At 48.3% G+C, this 16,003-nt stretch overlaps 1 protein-coding gene across 43 annotated transcripts in view; it reads left to right on the forward strand.

Moving 5' to 3' along the window:
* Nucleotides 1-16,003, forward strand: part of LOC128889285 (dystonin) — a 105,240-nt gene that overhangs the window by 59,749 nt on the left and 29,488 nt on the right. For 31 of the 43 annotated variants that reach the window (XR_008460409.1, XM_054146762.1, XM_054146768.1 and 28 more), the window contains 5 exons: nt 64-9,463; nt 12,987-13,133; nt 13,599-13,822; nt 14,212-15,006; nt 15,091-15,953. Coding sequence is in view for 42 of the 43 variants with exons in the window: in XM_054146762.1 (XP_054002737.1) it covers nt 64-9,463; nt 12,987-13,133; nt 13,599-13,822; nt 14,212-15,006; nt 15,091-15,953 (11,429 nt within the window). In the remaining variant the exon portion in view is untranslated. The remainder of the gene's footprint in view (nt 1-63; nt 9,464-12,986; nt 13,134-13,598; nt 13,823-14,211; nt 15,007-15,090; nt 15,954-16,003) is intronic. The other 12 variants (XM_054146782.1, XM_054146783.1, XM_054146784.1 and 9 more) reach the window with 5 other exon arrangements.

Raw genomic sequence — 16,003 nt, forward strand, 5'->3', positions numbered from 1 at the left:
TATCCACGGGACATACCTCTGTCCGCTAAGAAATAATTTTTCCATTTCGTCCACTACTTTCAGGTACAGTTTGGAGCGACACGAGAGGACAGAGCGTACCGAGAGGACCGAGACGGTCTCTAGCGACACGACGCGTCGCTCGAGTTCCCAAGAGCGTTCTCGCCTCGGCCAGGATGTCGCTACCGTTCCGACTTCGCAGTCGGAGATCGAGATCGAGCGGGAAAAGATCACGCAAAGACGCGAGAACGACGAGAAGAGGGAACGTAGCGACGAGAGGGACGAGGCATCCTGGTCGAAGACCAGCAGCGCCAGCGGCGTACATTTTAGCGAGATTAGGAGTCTTAAGAGGATAGAGCGGGCGGACGAGGGTATAGGTACAGAGAACGTAATAGAAGCTAGGGGTATCGTAGATCCGAGGACGGGGAACGTGTTGACGGTGGGCGAGGCGATTAGTCTTAGGATCCTGGACGTTAGGAGGGGTAGGATAGCGTGCTCGAAGGATGGCAGAAAGACCGTTACGATAGAGGAGGCGGCCCGCGAGAAGATGATCGATCCGCGTCTCGCGGATCGTCTGCTAGGCCCATGCGGCTTCGACGAGGAGGGACGACCGGTGTCTCTGCTCGAGGCTATCCAGCGGGAGCTGTACGACGCGGAGAAAAGCGACGGGTCAGGGGACAGAGCGAAGGTAACTTACAGACAGGACGCGCCCGTCGATTCGAACGACGTGACGGTTAGGGTAGCCGATGCGATAAAGGACGACGCGGCCGAAGGGCGAGGTTCCGCGTTGGATCCGCGCACGGGCGAACTCGTTACGGAGGACGGCGAGAGGCTGTCGGTGGAGGAGGCGCACGCGAGGGGTTACCTGACCAAACTCGACGTGACCGTCACGGTGAAGAGGAGCGCGTTGCCTCTCTCCGACGCGATATCCCAGGGCTTGGTGGACGAGACGCTCGGTCGCGTCTTCGACAGAGTTACGGGTGAGAGCTACGCTCTCGATGAGGCCGTAAAGAAAGGGATACTGGATCCCACCGCGAGAGAGATCGTGGACGCGAAAAACGACACCAAGGTGACGCTTCTGGAAGCTATAAGGTTTGGTATTATCAACCCCAAGACTGGAAAGTACATGCACGGCGTGACGATGGAGAAATTGTCTTTGAAGGAGGCGCGTCGAATGCGTTTGATAGTCAAACCGATGACGTTGAAAGATTGCCAGGACTCGGGGATCATCGACGAGAGCGGAAGGATTACTAGTCCGGCGCATCGAACGAAATTGACCGTGACGGAGGCGATCGAGAGAGGCGTTCTCGATACGGATCGTTTGAACTCGATTGTCGACCCGAGAACGGGCGAGAGAGTCACGCTGGCAGAGGCGTTGAACCGTGGTTTGATCGATCCACAGAAGGCCACCTACCGCAACTCCACGGAGGAGTGCGCTATTTCTGAGGCTGTGGAGAAGGGATTGATCTCTTCCCTCGCCCAGAAGACGATATTCGACGTGGACGGTTTCAAAGATCCCTTGACTGGGGAGTTCGTGACCCTGAACGCTGCGTTGCTCAAAGGTTTGATCAGTTCCAAGTCTGGTGGTAGCTACATAGTCGATCCCAATACAGGAGAGACGGTTTCGCTGGCTGAAGCCGAGAAGCTAGGCTACGTTCGACCAGAAGTCTCAGAGATGCTGAACAGAGGAATCGGAATAATCGAAGAGGGCAGAGAGATCACGTTCCTCGAAGCCGTTTTCTCGGGACTTCTCGATCCCAGGACTGGTCTCCTGTTGGATCCCCGGACCAAGAAGCCAGTGCCTTTAGAAAATGCGATAAAACGAGGACTCATTACCCCCGATGGTGCTGCTCTGCTCACAGGTTTGTTGAACGTTACTGTTACCACGCAGACTGTAACAAAGGTCAGGGAAATTCATCATGAGGAGCCTGAAAGAGTCGCTAGGAAACTAATAGACGAAAGAGAACGAACGCCTTCCGTTGACAGAGCGATGGACGTCGACGAGTCCTTCGACTCAACGCTGAACGACAACGTGCCGCGAGCCATCGGCATGACCACGACCATCATTACCAAAGATCGTGTAGTCTCTTCTTCGAATACGAATACGAGCACTATAATCAAAAATAAGAACGAAACTATATCTCAAACCCCGACGAAGGTGTCCCCAGAGGACGATAGGTACGCAGCACAACTGTCGTGGTCCGATCGACTTAAGGACCCAGATCAAGATCAAGACACGAGTGTCATCATCGACTCTACAATTGACAGACTTTCCAGGGAGAGTACGCCAATCGAAAGACGCGTGTTCGAGCTCCCTACCGACGGATGGTCCCTTTCAGAGGCGATCGAACGAATGTTGTTCGATCCAACCACAGGTTTGTTCATAATCCCAGGAACCGATAGACTGGTCTCCTTCGAGGAGTGCGTCAAGCTTCGAATAATAGATCCCAATTCGGGTCTCGTGATAGACCCCAGTAACGGTAGGAAAGTTTCCCTGCTACGAAGCCTGGAGAAGAACATCTTAGATTCTACTGGCCACTACGCCGAACCAGAAAAGATATCGATGAAAGAAGCGATCAGCAAAGAACTGGTAATCCTAACAGGTAGGCATCCTGAGGCAGATAACTCTCAACAGAGGCTACTTCGAATTACCAAGGTATCTGGAGAGCCTGACAAGCTCGAACTATCGCGATCAGATGATCCCTCGAAGCAGTTGGAGATCAAAGTATCAGAAGCAAATCTATCGATACCCGATCCAGTGCGAGTCTCGCGAGGTCTCATTTACGATCCAAGCACGGCTCTGGTCATATCAACCGAAACTGGAAAGTCTAGCGAGTTGCTAGCTGCTCTTTCCGAGGGCACTCTGCCTCACGATGTGGTGATCGTCAAAGACCCTGTCTCAGGAAAGGATATCAGCATAGTGGAAGCCATTCAACGTGGCGTAGTCAATGTGGAGACGGCGGAATACAAAGTCGACGAGCAGAGAAAGATATCGTTGCTAGACGCAGCCAAATTCGGTATAGTAAACGTAGTGGGCTCCCCTCTTGTGCCAGTCGCATCCTTCACTCCTACTACCGACACTTCCGCCATTTTAACCCAGAAGACAGAAGCTGAAAGATCCCCTGAAGAAGAAACCGCTGGCAAACCTACCACTTCCGCATCTATGTCCGAAATGGACTCTGCTATTGGATCCACGTCTGTAATAGACTCCGTGACGGATTTCTCGCCAAGTGGAGCCACGAGCGAGGAACACTCCGTCTCGAGAACCGACGGAGAAGCCGAATCAGAGACCGACGCGAAGTTTAAAGCCAGAGTAAGCTTCGAACCCAAATATAGAGTGACTATAGGCAAGGCAACCGTGTCGCAGGATTTCGACGGCGAAGCTAAACCGATCGTTCTTCAGAAGATGAGGAAGAGAGTAGTAAAAGTGAAGGAAGCCGTCGAGAGCGGTCTGATCGACCCAGAGACCGCGGAGGTTCTTGCAAGGCAGCTGGCAGTGGACGACGGTAAGCTTGTCACGCTTTCGGAGGCTATCCGTAGCAAACGAATAGACGCTGCATCAGGGAAGATCGTAGATCCTCAGAGAGGAGATGTCCTGAACATTGGCGAAGCAGTCGAGCGTGGAATCTTGGATCCCGAGAGTGCTGACGTTTTGGTACCCCTGGCCAAGAGCTTGTCGATTCCTGGTTTGTACAAGCAGGGTCTGCTAGACCCTGAAGAGGGCAAAGTCGTTCACCCAGAGACTGGCGTGCACCTTACTCTCAGGGAGGCGATCCTCTGCGAGATTGTCGATCCTCTGTCGAAACTAACATGCTCCAATGGTCGCACGGAGACTCTTCGTAATGCCATCGATAGCGATCTCGTAGATCCTGAGAGGTCCTTGATAAAAACCAGCGAAGGTGGCATCGTTGACCTGGTGAAAGCTGTCGAGAGTAATGTGTTCGCGGATTCGGACAAGGGCCAAGAACAGATACCTCCGGCTGGTATGACCTTCCCAGTGGCGCTGGAACGCGGTTTGATCGATGCTACGGGCAAGGAAATAAGACATCCGATCACAGAAGAGCTCTTGCCCCTCGAGGACGCCATACAGGGAAACTTTATAATGTCTTTGCCATGCCCTGTCGCCTCCGACAGCATGGAGGTGACCAAAGCCCTCGAGGCTGGTTTAATCGATCGTGAGAAGGGTGTCTTCGTTCATCCGACCACTGGCACTCCGGTACCAATATTCGAAGCAATCGAATCTGGCCTACTAGTCGTCAAACCACCAGTCACCAACGCGTCTGTAACAGTAACCTCGTGTGGCATCACCGAAACCATCACGTCTTACCACACAGTCACCACCAAGACCATCGATATTCTGCAAGGTTACGCTTTGGTGAACGCTAGCGAAATCCGAAACATCGAGACAGGTGACACCATGAGCATCGACGAGGCTCGTCGCAGAGGAATCGTCAAGGACGAGTCTGAACGTAGGGAAGAATTCACCACCAAAGACATCAAGATGACTTTCGACGACGCGCTTCAGAAGGGTCTGCTCGATATCGCCGCTGGCACCTACACCAATCCTTCGACAGGAATCGCGATGCCTATTCGAGAAGCTATAGAGCACGGCTTCTTGGATGGATCTACCAATCAACCTGACGCAGTTACCAGCGCAGAGACCCATAAAATCGACCAGATTTACGACGAAGAAACCGAGAGATTCGTCGACCCAGATACTAAAAAATCGTACACTCTCACGGAAGCCATGCAGGTTGGCCTGGTCGACCCTAATACTCCTCTTTACGACACCAAGACTACCAAGACGGTCACGACTAAAGAAGCAATCGAAAAAGGAATCATCGACCCTGTCACGGGGAAGGCCAAGGGCTCCGAAGGTCGTGGGTCCGTTTCTTTGAAGCAGGCGGCCAAGTTGGGCTTGCTGGCGGTGGCAGCACCTGTTCTGGCACCTGTTCTGGCTGGAAAGGCGGTGTACGACGCTGTTCGCGATGCTACCAACAAGGACAAAGGTAAAGAAGCCGATAAGAAGATAAAGGAGCAAAAGGTTCCTCAGAAGAACGAACAGAAGGTTTCGTCAGGTGTGTTACAAGAACGGACGACGTCAGTAGTAGATGGTAGTCTGGAAAGAAAGTCGGTGGCAATAGAAAAGCCTAATGAAGAATTCAGTAAAGGTAAAACAGAAGCAGTGAAAGAGTCTCCTCAAGTACAAGAGCAAAAGGAAAAGCCAGGAAAAGTAGAGCCATCCAAACAACAACCTCAAGCGGAAGAAACTTTGGTACCCACCGAACAGAAACTTGAAAAAGAAAACCTGCAAGTAAAAGAGAAAGAAGAACTACAGCCACAGGTCGCGAAAACAACGGAATTATCGCTTAAACAAGAAACACCGAAAGAACATTCGAAAACGGAACCGAAACCAGAAGAACCACCGGTAGAGAAGGTAGAGAGTCCATCTAAACAACAGATGGCCATCGAAGCAGAAGCACTGGAAGAGTTCGAGCAGCTGGAAGCCGAAGAGAATCGACTAGAAAAAGAGAACGACTACAACTTCGAAGAAGATGGAACGAGGTTCGTGTTCGAGGTGACTCCGAATTTAACAGCCATGGATCTGGTCGTCAAAAGAGCGTACGATCTCGAGAAGGATAAGTTCTTGGATCCACAGACAGGAGAGGTGGTGTCTTTCAACGACTTCGTCCTGGATCTCGGCTTTATCGACGCAGATCAAGTATTGGTAAAAGATTTGTCCTGCAGAACCATGGACAAGTACGTGTCCCTTCGCGACGCGATTGCCAAGCCTCTCGTTGATAGAAACCACGGATACATGGTAGAGCCGAAAACAGGTAGAAAGATACCCTTCTTCGAGGCAGTGAAGGTAGAGTTGATCAAGCAGATGCCCAAGGCTGAGCAGTCAGCGATCTCTGAGATCGTTAATCGAGAAGGCTTGAGTCTGCGCGACGCCATTGAGAACCGTTTACTAGATCCATCTACTTGCGAGATCCGCGATCCCTCGACGAATCAAACGATGAAGCTGAACGAAGCCATCGAGATTGGACTGATCGATCCCAGCACGATCAGCGTTCGAGATCCCGTGAACGACGAGGTCGTCTCGTTGCAAGAGATACTAGAGTCTGGTGGAGACGTGGACGTCGAGGAGGCCTTTGTTAAGGGACTGGTCGTCCCTAAATCGCGTAAACCGATTTCGTTGGAAGCTGCCATCAAAAAGGGTCTCTACGATGAAAACACAGGTAGGATCCTAGACACGTTAACCGGCCAGTGGATAGACGCGGAGGAGAGCGTGCGCAGAGGACTGATCGACGCCTTCATCAGCGAATGCGAGGACACCAAAGCGGGAACATTCCTCTCGCTGGAGGAAGCGCTGAGCGACGAGTCGAAGCTGCTGGATCCAAGCACAGGACGATTAAGAGACACTAAGACGGGTGAACAGCTTCCTTTGAACGTTGCCCTAAGGAGAGGCATTATTGCCACAACAGGCTTCGTTCCTTCACTGACTGATGCAATCGTTCAGGAGTACTATAACTCGACGACAGGTCTAGTCGCTAATCCTACAACTGGGGAGGAGACCACCTTGAAGGAAGCACTTGCTACAGGCTACGTAGATGGAGAGACAACGATGGTCAGGGACGATCGATCAGACAGAGTTCTGTCTCTGCGGGAGGCCGAGGAAAGTAATTTGATCGACCTTGAGAAGGGAATATTGATCTCCCCTCATCCCATGACGTTAGACATCGCTCATGAAAAGGGATACATCCTCAGCACCTTGAAACCCTGGTCCCTGCAAGAAGCCCTCGCCCATCAGACGTACGATCCTCAGAAGGGCACCTTCGCCATAGATGGCACTAGTTACACCCTCGAGAAAGCGCTAGATATCGGTCTGATCGCCAAAGACAGTCCTTCTGTTAAAGATCCAAGAAACAGCGAGATAATTTCTCTTGGGAAGGCCATAAAGTTAGGCCTGATCGATCCCAAAACAGGCACAGCCGTCGATCCCACCACCAATTCACCTTTATCACTGACCGATGCCTTCGATCGTGGTATCATTGTGCCAGCCAAGCGCAAAATCTCGCTTCCTGAAGCAGTATTCAAGGGTCTTTACGAACCCACGACAGGCCGCTTCATCGTTCCAGAGACCAAGGAGAAGCTGCCAACCGATCGCGCCATTAAAGCTGGCGTTATCGATCCCAGCACCGCGGTAGTGGTTCGCCAACCCGAAGGCAAGGTTATCACCTTCGATAAAGCCATGAAGGAACTGATCGTCGACCCTAAGACGGGAACTGTGACGAATGAGAAAGGAAAACGGTTGGACTTTCGCGAGGCGTTGGAGCACGGATTGCTCCTGGAGGCTCGACGACCTATGACCTTTAGCGAGGCTATCTACAAGGGTATCCTGGACGAGAGAACGAACACATTCCTTGATCCTCAAACAGGCGTTTATTTGACTCTACTCGAGGCGATAAAGAGAAACTTGATAGACGTGGAATCCGTGACTGTGAAGGATGGCAGAAGCGGCTTCCGCGAGAGGATCTCGCTGATGGAGGCTATAAGATCAGGATACATCAACGGCGTCACTGGCAAGGTAAACGTCACCGCAGATTCGGACATGTCTCTGCAGGAGGCTTACGACGCTGGCCTGATCGTCGATCACCGAGCAGCCGTGTCCCTGCAGAGAGCCATCCATCAAGGTCTGTACAACGACCAGACTGGGAAAATCACCGATCCCAGCACGGGAAGATCGGTAACTCTACACGAAGCCATGAGGAACTGCGTGGTGAGTCCTATGCTCGCGTGTTACTGGGATAAACGGGCTGATAGGTTGCTGTCGTTGGCGGAAACCTGTCGCGCGGGTGTGATCGATCGACGATCGGGGATGTTTAAAGAGCCAGGGGCGAACAGATCCGTGTCCTTATCCTTAGCCTTGCAGCTAGGGCTGATCGTCGATATCGAGACCACGGAATTCAGTCTTCACCAGGCGATCGTGATGAACACCTACGATTCCTCCTCGGGAACGTTCACGCATCCGTCCACCAACCAGAAGCTCACTCTCGCAGAGGCGTGTCGATCCGAGCTGATAGATCCTCTGACGTCGCTCGTACGCGACGCTCGATCCGATCGGTACATGCCACTCACGGACGCTATTTCTACGAACGTTATCGACGATACTCGCGGTACTTATAACGCACTGCCTGATAACGAGGGATCTATCGATCTACGAGAGGCTGTAACCAGAGGACACATAGTTCCCTCCAAGCTACCATTAAGCATAGAGGAAGCAGTGGCCTGCGACCTTTATCGAAGCCAAACTGGAGTGTTCGTCGATCCTCGAACAAACGAGAGTCACGATCTAACTCATGCCTTCGACGTTGGCCTCCTCGATCCCGACACAACTGCTCTCAAAGACGCGACCACTGGGCAGATAACGTCCCTCTTGGCGGGAATTGAAAACGGCGCTATCGACGTCCCCTATGGACGGATCCTAGATTCGAAAACGAAACGCGCCTATCCCATCGACGTCGCTCTCGAACGTGGACTTCTGGTCACCCTAGAGAAGCCATTGACGCACCAACCAGCGCGTCGAAGTCTCACTCGTAAGGACGAGCCCTCTCCTCGAGAGTACACTATCCAAGAAGCAATCGACAATCGTCTCATCGACCCCAACACTGCCGTCATCAGACACCCCAAGACAGGCAGGTTCGTCACGATCAACAGCATCCTCGGCGACGGCATTCTCGACCCAGCTGTAAGGGCAACAATTGAATCAGACTCTCTCAGAACCTCAGATGGCAAATTGGCACCTCGATTCGTTCGATTCGGTGACGTCGAGGTCTTTTTCTCGCGACCTTTGACCTTCGAGGAGGCCTGGGAGAAAGGATTCTTGTCCGCGGAGGGTGGGAAACTGACGGACCCCAAGACCAACGAGCCAGCTACCTTGAAAGATGCTGTCGGTCTTGGTATCGTCGACTCTGAGTCCGCTCTGATCAAAGACACGAAGAAGAAGAAGCTAGTAAAGTTGGCAGAGGCGTTCAGGAAGGGTCTGATGGACGCCGAGAAAGGGAACGTTTTGGAGACCGAGACTTCGAGATTGTATCCATTGGCGAAAGCTATCGAGCAGGAGCTTTTGATAACGCCTAAACGCGGTCTGTCATTCATCGAGGCCCTGGAGTTTGGCCTGTACGACGTCGCGTCCGGTAGCTTCGATGATCCCTTCCGTGTCGCGTCCGCGTTCGATCGTAACCCCGCCACGTTGAAGGAGGCGATCGACGTCGGTTCGATCGATCCGTCCAGCACAGTGATCAAAGAGCCTGGCACCGGTAAAATCGTTAGTTTGCTAGAGGCTATAAACACGGGGATAATAGATCCTAGAGTGGGCAGGCTTATCGGAGATCCATCGGGAAAGAGCCTTGACTTCGCGAAAGCCCTGGACCAGGGTTATATTCTCACCGCAGAAGCTAGGGTAAGTGGCACTCTTTCTTGCCTCTTCTATTTCTATCTCACGGCGGACTTCGTCGCTTACGGCGTTTGTTGTATTGGTGCACATGAAATTTACTTTATTGTTTCTTTAATTATGAATTTCAAGGGGTGGACATTGCGTAGAGTAGTAGCTATCGAAGAGAAACAAGATGGTGGGCGTTGAAAGCTTTCGATGCCGATGCGTAAGAGCTGTTGAATTGCATACTAATTTATTAATCCTAGGAGGATTTGTAGATTGTTTATAGGCTTGGTGAATGGGTAGCTTTTAACTGGTATTAACAGTACGAAGGGCAGGGTCTACTGAAGTCTACTGAAATTAGAATACCTGGGCTAGGATTATACGAAATTAGAAGTAGATATTAAATTCAAATCTCAAGAGGGATGTAAAGTGATCCTTCTGGTCAACCCTTGCAGAAGTCATCCTAGAATTAATAAATACGCATAGTGTCACATGCTAGGTAAACCAAATAACTTGTCCACCCTTACTATTATTATTATTCTTATGCTTAGTGAACAGTTCAAAATATTTATATCATGCATGCCAAGGCTCGTGAAAGTAATGAGATTCAATTTTTTATACGCTTCTTCGTAAGATTCAGCTCCAATCGTTTTTAGATCTTACAAGTCCATAGTACTGCCTTGATATAACTGGAAAAAATAACGTTAAGTATGAAGATTGACCATCGTGGAATATTTGAATAACGTGTCCTTCTTCAAACTAGTTCTCTTAAAAAGTTATATCATCAATTTTCATACTCAAAATCATTGAACGAAAATGGGAACTAGATCACTAATGTACATTCTCTCTTTTTCTTATACAACAAGCATTCGTATTAATTAGATAAGTCCTTGATAACAGACAGATGCATATTTCAGAAATCAAAATTAAAGTCATACAGCTTTATATAGTTATTTTACGAATGAACTTCTACTTTTCTTTTACTGATACTTATTTTTCATTTTTTTCTTTTTTTTTTTAAATATAAACACTGTGCCTTACAAGAAGGAACCACAGAGGATCCCAAAAATTTTAGCTTTCCATTTCGTGTGCACCAAATCCAACGCACCCTACCCAGCATCCCTTCCTCGCTATCGATATTTTTTTTTTTTTCAATTTTTCTCTAACTTTTTGTATCGGTCTCTTTTTCACACCTTCCTTTTTCTCACACACGTTTTCTTCGCTACTTATTTTTGTCTACTATCTCACAATCTAATCCTCTTTTTTTTTTTTTAAATTTTTTAACCGCTTGCCAAAGGTTATGGATCGTTTCGTATTTGTACGCTTACGATGCATCCGAGTCGACTATCGCTCTACGTGTGCGACGATAGCCGACCATGTCTCGCGATTGTTCGTTCTGTCACTACCGAACGATGCTTGTTGGTAGCAAGCAACCATAAAGCGAAACAGTCATCGTAATCAGCACATATCGAGCATCACACCGCTAGGCATCAGATATCCTGCATGGACGACCCTTTTCGAGCGTGCCACGATACGTTTGAACATCAAAAAATAAAAGAAACCAACGAATCGTCGAAATTGGTCCTCGAAAATAAATAAAACCGTCGAATCACGAGTCACGAATCACCGAGTATCATCGAAAATAAACGGAGTCCATGGGATCGAACCGTTTCACGTGGGGCGCTCCTCCTTTCCCTTCGTTTCGCACTCGCATATCATACACACCATATCAAGACGCACGTCATTCGCTTCACGTAACAGGGGGCTAATCTCATACGTGTACTAATCGCGCGCGTTTGCAACGTTAAAATACAATTTAAAAAGAGAAAGAAAAAGGAAAGGAAAAGCATCTAAAACGACCATTTCGCCCGCAAGATATAATCCCTCGTTGTACGCGCGGGTCAACCATCAAACACGTGATTCAATTGATCTATCGCGCGTCGCCTGATCGCATCGGCAATGCTAACTGGATCATAGTATTAATCTTAATAACGTTTGTTGTAATTTGCACGTTGGTTCGCTGGCTCGTTTCACGCTTCTCTTCGAGATGGTCTCTGGATCGAGATTGTGAGTTTTTTTAAAATTAAAGTGGAAGCATTTGTGATAGTTTTTCAAGGGGCCTGGCGATAGAAAGGAAGCGTGGAACGATGCGAAAGAGAAATAATGTATTAACGCCGTGATCATGGCACCGGGGAGGCCTGTGTCACTTATGTCACTTACCATGGGTACATAACGATCGAAACCATCAAATCGACAGCGACTAGTCGTTCAACGCGTAGCCACGTGTTACGTGTGACCGCATGCATCGACAGGTTACACTCCTGGACGAAAAGATTACACCTTTGTGCTATTATTTAGTAGTCGAGAGTAGATTCAAATGATACCAGACCATTACTTTCCAGAACGTTAATATTTAACCACAAAAGTCGTATATTATCATGAGTAGACTACGGATTTTTATGCAAAATAAAATCTTTGCAAACGCGTCTATTAGAATTGAACCTAAACAGGCATTTATTTATATTCTTTAAATATTATATGAATTTTACTTTCAATATTTTTTCTCAATCAAAGAACAATTTTCGAGTGTAACACTACGACAATTTATTCCTCGCGTCCAGGAGTGTACCGAACCACACCCCCATTTATCAGAATCTCTCCCCCCTCAACCCGCAACCCCCAATTTTTATAACTGATCGACGGACCCATTTATTTCTCCAATCGTTACATTGCAATTGTTACATTGAAGTTTTCCTTTGTTTTCAGGTATTATCGTATTCGTTTGTTTAGCTCGATCCTGTTTTCTTTCTAGCACGAGTTATGCGGAAATCTCACGAGCACGTAGCATACAAGCCTCGACATATCCACCATACGAACAATCCCTCCCCATCGATGCGTCGCAATCGAGCGGCTTCCTATTCAAAAATCCCTTCAACCCTCTCGTCATCTCGTTTTTTTGTCACTGTCGCCATTTCTCGTTATCGCGATATCGTATTCTTTTCAGTTTATATTGTACTTGCTTTGCAGACGCGTCTTATTGACGAGAACGCGGCTTCCTCCGTTCTGTTTACCATCGTTCTCGCTTGCCGACTGCATATAAGAACAAAAACCACGTACGGGTACGAGTATGCAGTTCGATTACTCGCTGGCAGATCAATCAGACCTTCTTGGGTTCTTCTAAAAAAACTGTGTTTTTGTTTTTGTTTTTTTTTTAAATTACTTATATATATTTATACGTATATAAACAATAACGTTGTCACGTTTTACTTTACGTTCCAAAGTGTGTGTATGTGTTTTGCATGCGTGAGATACGTTTATAAGCTTACCATGTACCCCATATATATATATATATTATTTCTTAATCTCTACTTTCTTCGTTAATTCTTACAGAGCAACCGCCGTTGGTAAGGGGGCGGTTTTTCTTCGATTGTTACGTTTTAAGAGAGCACGTTAGAAACTAAGATTACCCTTTAAGTCGCGTCTACCTGTGCGATCACCTGCGGTCGGTACCAACACCTGTTCCTCTCTCTGTTGCAAACCAATGTAGCAAGCGGTCGAGGAGAAGTACAAGCTGTGCGACGAAACGTCCTCGAGGCTCCTGCAGTGGATATCCGAGGTGGAGGACAAGTTGGCTAAACAGGATAACGTTAAGGAGGACGTTGATCAGCTTCGAAGCCAGATAAACGCCATGAAAGTAAGCATGGGCGTCTTGGTTCATTAAATAATAAACATGTACACAAATTAATCCGAGAATAGACTTCTTTGTGTACGTATAGTCATGTCTAGAGTGTGGACGTTTATGCAAATTCATATCTTTATATATATACATATAAAGAACAGAAACCTGAAGTATGTTTTGTCTTCCAAACAATTTAAAGTGCATTTTATTTTTCATATTTTATACATTTATGCACTTGTACAAGTCCGTGTATATTTTCATGTATTTATACTTATCATAAATCCATAAATATCCTCAGATTATGAATGGCTATTATTAGAACGACTAATAGAAATTTTAGTATGCGATTAAAAAATCTGGACACTTTCCAAACCTGATAAAAATAAACATCTCTCTCTCTCTCTCTCTCTCTCTCTCTCTCCCTCCCTTTCTCTCCCACTATGTCCATACATATATGTACATCAATGCATGTATCATCAGGAGATCAAAGAGGACCTGGAGGCTCACGCCAGACCTGTCTCCACCTGCCTGGACCAAATTCGTCAGGTGGTCCTAACTGGTAGCAACGTCCTCTCCAGCGAAGAAGTGTCCACCTTGGAGAGAAACGGACGCTCCCTGAAGACCAGGTTCGACAAGGCCTCGGACAGAACAGAGAGAATGGTGAAACGTTTGATCGCCGCCAGGGACGAGTTGGTCAAGTTCAAGTGGGTACCATTCCGCTTATGTTACGTCTTGCGTGTAAAAGTTCTTATAAGAACTATCAACCCTGAGCATCGCTAATTATTAAATAGATTGAATTGACTTGAACTACGTTAGGTCATACCACAACTTCATGCTAGTTGTTCCGTCATCTACATTAACCCTTTATAGGGCAGAACTCCCTGGGTATTTCTTTTCCACTTTTTTTTTTGTAAAAAAAAAGTATGAGCGTAGAAACTTAAAAATACAAAATTCCCGCCCTTTCCTTAGCGGTACCAACGAGTATCAGTGCCCTATAAAGGGTTAATATGTAAAACACACCCGAAAAATGTAACCACCCTATATTCCTGCAGTTTTCTCTTTTTATTAAATATAAACACAATTTGGAACGTAGGAACGAGTTGTCGACGTTCTCCCATTGGCTGGACAACGCGAGACGAGTGTTGGAAGAGAAGGAGCACTCGTTGTCCGACCTGAACAGATTGAACAGCAGCACAGACGCCACGCGCGATTTCATAAGCGACGTTATAGCGCACCAAGCAGATCTAAGATTCATCACCATGGCTGCGCAGAAGTTCGTCGACGAGAGCAAAGAGTTCCTCCACGTTCTCAACGAATTCCGTACTAGTTTGCCGCAGAGGCTGCCTCACAAGGAGCCAGTAGCTAGTCAGGACTCCCCCGTGCGCGGTGAAGTCTCTATCGTCACTGCTCAGTACAAAGACCTGCTTTCGCGGGCGAATCTCCTTTCTGACAAGCTATCCGGAGTTGGTGGAAGGCAGAGGGACTATCGCGAGTCCTTGGAGAAGGCTAGAAGTTGGCTGAAGGAGGTAGAACCCAAGGTCCACAGGGCCATCTCCGAGGCTGTCGCGGCAGAGCCTAAACAAGTCGAGGATCAACTCAGTAAAGCTAAAGCACTCAACAACGAGATGCTCGCTAATGAACGCTTGGTGGAGAACGTGAAGGTGACCGTTGAAGCCCTCCTGAGGTCCCTCGACGGACAACTGACACCGAAAGAAGTCGACGAACTGGAAGAACCCGCGAGGGCTTTGGAGGACAAGTACAGACAGTTGACTAACGCGATTGCAGAGAAGTGTCAAGAGTTAGACGCAGCTTTGGTTCGAAGCCAGGGTGTGCAGGACGCTCTGGATAGCTTGGTGCTTTGGTTGAACAACATCGAGAGCCAGTTCAAGTAAGCGACACACTGAAATATCCGGTTAGACTTAGAATCTTTCTGACTTTACAGAAATGAACATGGATTGTTATTTGTTTATAGGAACATTCAGCGACCAGCGAGTCTTCAGAAGGAGCGACTGGAAGAGCAACAGAGGGACCAACGTTTGCTTCAAGCAGACCTAGACAGTCATCGCTTGAGCGTGGAATCAGTCGCGAGCAGTGCGCGCGATCTGCTCACGAACTCGAGCAACGCGCGTATCGCCAAGCGTATAGAGGGCAAGCTGAAAGACGTTCAGGGCAGGTTCGAGAAGCTTATGGATAAGTCGCTACGTCGTGGTGAATTCCTCGACGAAATCGCGCAAGCCCTTGGCGACTTCTTGGTCGAGACCAGCAAGTTCGACAGCTGGTACGCTCACATGATCGAGACGCTTGAATCGAGAGACTTAAGTAAATTGAACGTTACTGAATACGAGAGCAAAATGGTGATCCTGATGGACAAACGAGAGGATCAACGTGCCAGCTTCGAAGACCTGATCCGCAACGGAAAGAACTTGATCTCGAAGAAGGATGTAACGGACGTTGCCCCAATCAGAGATAAGATCAAAGCCCTCGAGTCCCAGTGGAAGGAAGTGAACAATCTAATTGACGAAAAACAACGACTAAGCAAATCCAGAGCAGAGCAGCTGTCCGCGTACGAGAAGCTTCGCGATCAGGTGATCGATTGGCTAACTCGTACAGAGAGCAAGGTTCAAGGACTCGAGCCAGTAGCTGTCGACTTGGAGAAGCTGAAGAGACAGGCTGACGAATTGAAACCTGTCCAGAAGGAGTACCGCGATTATGGCAACACCGTGAACAAAGTGAACGATCTGGGAATCGCTTATGATGGCTTGCTGAAGGAACGCACCGAGAGCCCTACTCGTCGTCGTGGTAGTACCAGTCCAACTAAAAGACCAGGTACATATAGTGAGTTTAATTTGCTTCTTTAGTCACTCGCATTGTCGTCTAATCGCTCG

The sequence above is a fragment of the Hylaeus anthracinus genome, unplaced genomic scaffold (assembly GCF_026225885.1).
Source record: "Hylaeus anthracinus isolate JK02 unplaced genomic scaffold, UHH_iyHylAnth1.0_haploid 11997, whole genome shotgun sequence".
NCBI lineage: Eukaryota > Metazoa > Arthropoda > Insecta > Hymenoptera > Colletidae > Hylaeus > Hylaeus anthracinus.